Source organism: Otolemur garnettii, unplaced genomic scaffold, assembly GCF_000181295.1.
Source record: "Otolemur garnettii isolate 467f Iridium unplaced genomic scaffold, OtoGar3 scaffold00152, whole genome shotgun sequence".
Taxonomy (NCBI): Eukaryota; Metazoa; Chordata; class Mammalia; order Primates; family Galagidae; genus Otolemur; species Otolemur garnettii.
In genome coordinates, this window is record NW_003852547.1 from 1,201,482 (window position 1) to 1,207,535 (window position 6,054).

General features: G+C 49.2%; 1 protein-coding gene across 1 annotated transcript in view; it reads right to left on the reverse strand.

Moving 5' to 3' along the window:
* Positions 1-4,742: 4,742 nt before the first annotated feature.
* The window catches only part of KCNN4 (potassium calcium-activated channel subfamily N member 4), an 11,593-nt gene continuing 10,281 nt past the window's right edge, over positions 4,743-6,054 (reverse strand). The window contains exons 8-9 of the mRNA XM_003799493.3: positions 5,463-5,630; positions 4,743-5,044 (exon numbers count right to left, since the gene is read on the reverse strand). Coding sequence (XP_003799541.1) covers positions 5,466-5,630 — 165 coding nt within the window. The 3' untranslated portion in view covers positions 4,743-5,044; positions 5,463-5,465. The remainder of the gene's footprint in view (positions 5,045-5,462; positions 5,631-6,054) is intronic.

A 6,054-nucleotide genomic window follows, 5' to 3' on the forward strand; every position in this document is an offset into this window, starting at 1 on the left:
GGCTGGAGATTCGAACCCGCCACCTTAGGTGTACGTGGCTGGCGCCTTAGCCGGTTGAGCTATAGGCGCCGAGCCAAGTGCACAGATCTTAAGTGTACAGGTCAATACATTTTACAAACATATTATGTAACTAAACACTAACCAGAGAATATTTTCAATACTCCAGAAATTTTCCTTCCCTTTCCGTGTCAGTTCCTCCACTCTGAAACCAAGCACTGAGTTGATGCCTGTCAAAAACAGGCATGGAGATTAGTTGCATCTGTTTTTGAACTTCATATAAATGAAATCTTCCAGCATGTCTTCTGAGTGTCTGGCTACTTTAATTCTGTATCTGTGAAAGTCTTTCACATCATTACCTGTAGCAGGAGTTCTATAAGAACTAACTTTTAAGGATTTCCACATACTATTTTACAATATTTAAAGATTTTGAATTTCAATTCCAGATGTTTTACAGTTTGGTGAATAAATAGTGAACTTTAAGGAGAATGGAGAATTGAAAATGCTTCAGAAAGTTCCAGTGAGATGTTTATAATGGTGGAAATTATAGCATGTTTGTGTGTGGATGGAGTGATAGAGGGAAATGGACAGCACACTTAGAAGCTAGGTCCTTAAGGAGATATTGGGGTATGGACAGGACACAGTGCAGGGGAGTTGGACTTGAACTGAAGAATAGTCCAACTCATCCTAGTAAAGATAGGAAAGGTTTACCACTTGATCCCACCTCCCCCCCAGATTGTACAGAGCACTCCTTTGGTTTTTATATGTTAGCAGCTATTTCACACAGCATAAAAACTCAACGCAGGTGTTTGGACTGCCATTCCAGTGTTGATGTTGATGATACAGCTTCCTTTAGGGCCATAATAAAGAACCAGACAAATATTGATGTTTGTTCTACGTGGTGGGCCAAAAGGGAGAGGAGAGCGTTGGGCAGTTATGGCAAAGAATGGGAAGTGAGAGGAGCCAGGACAGGGAGGGAAGGGGGAGGCTGAAGGAAGGGGATGGAACAAGAGCTCAGAGTCCCCCGGGGGGGCCTGTGGGTATACTGATACAGCGGAACACTACTTTGCTATGAAAAGGCGAGCAGCAGGCCTGAATCTCACAGCTGTTACACAGAGCCCAAGAAGCAGGTAAACACCAGGGTATGTGGCAGGTTTCCCTTCAAAGTTCAAAATTGGGCAAAAGGAATCAAGGTAGAGGTCAGGATGGTGATTAGTGGGGATAGAGGAGGGTATTGGCTGGGAGGGACCTGAGATCTTTTAGAGGGCCAGAAACTGCTAGCTTGAGCTAAGTGGTGGCTACTCAGGTCAATGTATTTTACTGGCTTGGCTCCTGTGGCTCAAGTGGCTAAGGCGCCAGCCACATACACCTAAGGTGGCGGGTTCAAATCCAGCCTGGGCCCACCAAACAACAATGATGCAACCAAAAAATAGCTGGGTGTCGTGGCGGGTACCTGTGGTCCCAGCTACTTGGGAGGCAGAGGCAGGAGACTCACTTGAGCCCAGGAGTTGGAGGTTGCTGTGAGCTGTGATGCCATGGCACTCTACCCAGGGGGATAGCTTGAGGCTCTGTCTCAAAAAAAAATAATTATTGAGATTTTCTTTAAAATTTATATACTTTACTGTATGTAAACATCTCAAAGACTTAAAGAGCTGGGCCCCAGAGCTAGACTTTCACGGGAGGGCAGGGGGAGCCATGGGAGAGTTTTGAGCATGGGGAAGGCTTGATCAAGTCTGGTTGTTAGAAAGTCCTTGGGGCAATATGAGTGATGGATGAAGGGGAAAACAGGCCCCAGCCTCAGCCCATGACTGGCTGTTTAACCTTGGGTTAAGTCCCTGCCTCCTTTTGGATCCTCTTTTTCCCACCCAGTCCTCTTGTGAGAGTCAAGGCAGAACAGAAACAAGAGAGGGAAGTAGCCAAAATGACCATGAGACTGAGGCCCTGGAGGACAGAGCCCTCAGATTTACGTCGCAGCCCTGCTCCTGGCTCAGGGCCTTTAGGAAGTGTCCACTGGGTGAGAAGAGATGCAAAAACTGCCCCAGGGGGTTGTCAGAACCTGAGCCCCACGGAGAAGGAGGCAAGTAGGCCAGGGCAGACACAAGATTATTCAGAACACGACCTCCCTTTGTGTTCCCTTAGTTTCTTAGTTAAAAGCCCCTTCTAACTATTTCTGACCTTGTTTCAGCTGAAACCAACGTGGTAGAAAATGAGGAGCTTTGGGACATCCCAGGCATTGAGTGTGTTCATTCTGGAATGTTCACTGAAGCCCTGTGTGTGCTACACCCTTGGTGTTGAAGACACAATAGTGAACAAAAATGAAAATACAGAGTGATGATTTCTGAGTGTCTGAGCCAGTTGGCTAAGTCCTGGGGCTCTGGAGCCAGGTTACCTGGGTCACAGCTAAGCTCTCCTGCCTCTGCAATGGCCTTGGATAGTTTCTTCATCTGTAAAATGGGACCAGCAGTGCTCATTTTGCCTCCTTTTAGGAGATAACTTGTATAAAAGGGCTTGGCATGGTGCTTAACCAGTATTATTACCATGACAGGAATAGGTTTATGGGGCTACTGGAGCTTCAGAGAGGACTTCCTGGAGGAGGGGACATCTAAGAAAGGCCTAATGATAAAGGAAAAAGTTTATCAGCTGAAGGGAAGTGGAGCATGAAGAGTGGACCCTGAGGAAAAAAATTGGCAGGAATTTGGCAACCCTGCTAGGAGGGCTTCTTGCAGGGGGCGGTCTTTAAAGGTATTGTCCAGTCCTTTCCAGAACCTGTGACTTTATTCCCCAGATGGCTGCCATTCAGGGGAAGGACAGTAAATGGCAGTGGATGGTGGAGGCCCTGATTCAGCTCTTAGGGCTGAAGGTTAGGCTGGCTGTTGACTTTTAGGGAAATCCAAAGATAGCTCAGCAGAGGATGAGTCGCAGCCTGGGCTTCCCCTCAAAGCGAGGGAAGTAAGAATGAATCAGCCCCTCAAGATGGAATGAAACCATTGTGGGAGTCAAATCTGGTTCAAGGCCCAAAGCCACTCTGCCTCTGACTCATCTCAGGCAGGGCAGGGGGCAGGGCTCAGCAATGGGACAGGCTGGGTGTGAATGTGGGCTCTGCAGCCTGGGTTCCTTGGCTTCCTGGCTCCGGTCCTTGAGCCAGGCCTGGCTCCTCTTGAAACGTCAGTTTCTATATCTGTACCGTGAGGCAGGAAGGCTCATGGGAGTAGTAGTTATGGTGATTTATAAAAAGCAGGGAGCACAGAGCCGCACACATAGTAGGGCATCTGTCAGTGCCAGCCCCCGCCCCTTTACCCATCTTGAATCCTAGCAAACTCCTCTTGAACAGAAGTGTAATGGGTATGTATGATGGTTTGGGGCGCCTGTTAGTCTTTCTTTTTTTTAAATGTCTTTTTTTTTTTGGCCAGGGCTGGGTTTGAACTCGCCACCTCTGGCATATGGGATCGGCACTCCACTCCTCTGAGCCACAGGTACCACCTGCCTGCTAGTCTCTTGATGAATGAGTTATCATCTCTGTACTGGTAAGGTATGAGTAGAGGGGGAAAGAAGGAAAAGGCAGCCATGCACTGTGAGAAAAATCATTAACAATAATAAAAATCATTCCATCATGTATTTTGTTCTTACTAAATGCCCGAATCTCTGTGCCACTCCATGTTCAGAGAGGTGAAGCCACTTGTCCAAGGTCACACAGCAAGTGAGTGGCAGAACCAGGATTTGGACTCTGATGTGTCTGAATTCAAAGTCCTTGTTCTTAGCCTCAGATCTGGGGGGTTGTTGAGGACTGCCTAGTAGCTGGAAGGGCACTTAGGAAAGGCCTCTGTTTATAGGCAGGGAAATTGAGGTCCAGACAGGGCAGTGGCCTGCCACTGGATGATCTGCCAGTTTAGGGTAGATGGGTTTATAAGGAAACAGCAACTTCTGGCTTTGTTTAACATTTATTACAAAGTATAAGAGCAGAGAGTGGTGAGTTGGGCTTCTTCCTCCCCACCACATTTTCTCTGCAGCTCTAGTGACTCCTTGCAGTCCTACCAGAGGGCGCCACTTCCCGCCTGGCTACAGCCTCATCCCTGGTTTCTTTTTTTTTTTTTTTTTGAGACGGAGCCTCAAGCTATCCCCCTGGGTAGAGCGCCATGGCATCACGCTCACAGCAACCTCCAACTCCTGGGCTCAAGCGAGTCTCCTGCCTCAGCTTCCCAAGTAGCTGGGACTACAGGCGCCCGCCACAGCACCAGCCATTTTTTGGTTGCAGCCATCATTGTTGTTTGGCGGGCCCGGGCTGGGGATTCGAACCCGCCACCTTAGGTGTATGTGGCTGGCACCTTAGCCGCTTGAACCACAGGCACCGAGCCTCATCCCTGGTTTCTTCAGTGCGCCCAGCGGTAACTGAAGCTTCCCACAGTCCTGGACTCCTGACCTCTAGTTCCCTCCTCCCCTGGGACCCAGCCCCAGGCACCTCTACTTCTTTTTCTTTTTTTCTTTTGAGACAGTCTCGCTTTGTTGCCCCTGGTAGAGTACTGTGGCACCACAGTACAGCAACCTCAAACTCCTGGGCTCAAGTGATCCTCTTGCCTCAGCCTCCTGAGTAGCTGGGACTACAGACGCCACCACAACGCCCGGCTATTTTTTTTTAGAGATGGGGTGTCACTCTTGCTCAGACTGGTCTTGAACGCTTGAGCTAAAGCCATCCGCCCGCCTCGGCCTCCCAGAGGGCTAGGATTACAGGTGTGAGCCACCGCGCCCAGCCTCACCTCCACTTGTAACTGAAAATTAGAGGTCATCTATAGCAGCATAGTGAGAATGTTTTTGATGAGGGTTCGTGGGGTGGTGACCATGTTCCCATTTTGGGCCTCAGGCTGGCCAGGTCCTCCCCCTGTAGCCATTGTCCCCTCCAGCAGCCATCAATGAGTCAACTTTCCCAAAGCTGAGTCCCCCTATGGTCCTTGCACTTGAGGTGCTTAATCCTCAGGGCTGAGTCTGAAGTGGTAGAGAAGATGTTCTTCACCTCAGTCCTAGGGAAAGTAGCCCGATCCCGCCTCCATTGGTCCTGGAGAGACAAAGAGAGAGACTGATGGATAGACCAGAAAGAAGGAGAGCAAGAGACACACCAAGGTGGAGGCAGATAGGAACCAGTGGAGAAAATGGTAGGGGTATCTGGGCACCAAGAGGCCAGGGTGTGGAGCGGCATATGTACAGGGTTATAGGATGAACAGAGCCAGAGAACAGGAAGAGAGAGAGAGACCAAGCAAAGAAAGAGAGGGAAGGGTATTAAGAGTCAGTAAAGAGTCTCTCCTTCATGCCAATCCAGCTCTGAACTCAGAGTCCTTTGCTCCAGACAGAGCTAGAGCTGAAGAGAAAGAATGGCCTTGTCTCCAGGTCCCCTTCCCCCCCTTAGCCACACAAGGTGCTGGCCACAGGCACGTTTCCTCTTGGATGCCTTCCTGCCCAAGTCCCCACCCACTTACCAGCTACGTGGCCTCCTGGCCAGTTTCTGGAAGCTGCTGTGGGCCCAGGGCAGTGTTAAGCAGCTCAGTCAGGGTGTCCAGCTTCCCTGCCAGTGTGTCAATCCGCTTCTCCAGGGCCCGGTGTGAGCTGCTAAGACCCAGCTGCAAGTCACACAGGATCATGTGCATCTAGGCAGGAGGAGAGGGTTGCAGGTGTCAGGGGACTGGTGTAGAACCCCTTCCATTGCTCCATAGTATAGTGGAACCAACACTGACTAAGTCCTATGATTCCCTGAAGATTATCCTCAATAATAACAGTTACTCTTTATTGACCACCTGCCAAATCCCAGCTACGTGCCAGGTGCTTTTCCTGAATTGTTTAAATTCCTCCTAAAAGCTGTAGAGAGTGCAATTCCTATTCCCACCATACAACTGAGACACAGGCATGGAACCGTTAAATGACATGTCCAAGGCAGCCCCTAGAACAGGGCCTAGAATGTAGAAGGTGATCATAAATATCTGTCGAATTGATGGTGCCTAACATCAGATCTGCATAGCCCTTTATTACATTCTCAAACAGGGATTAACAGCTTGATCCTTTTTTTTTTTTTTT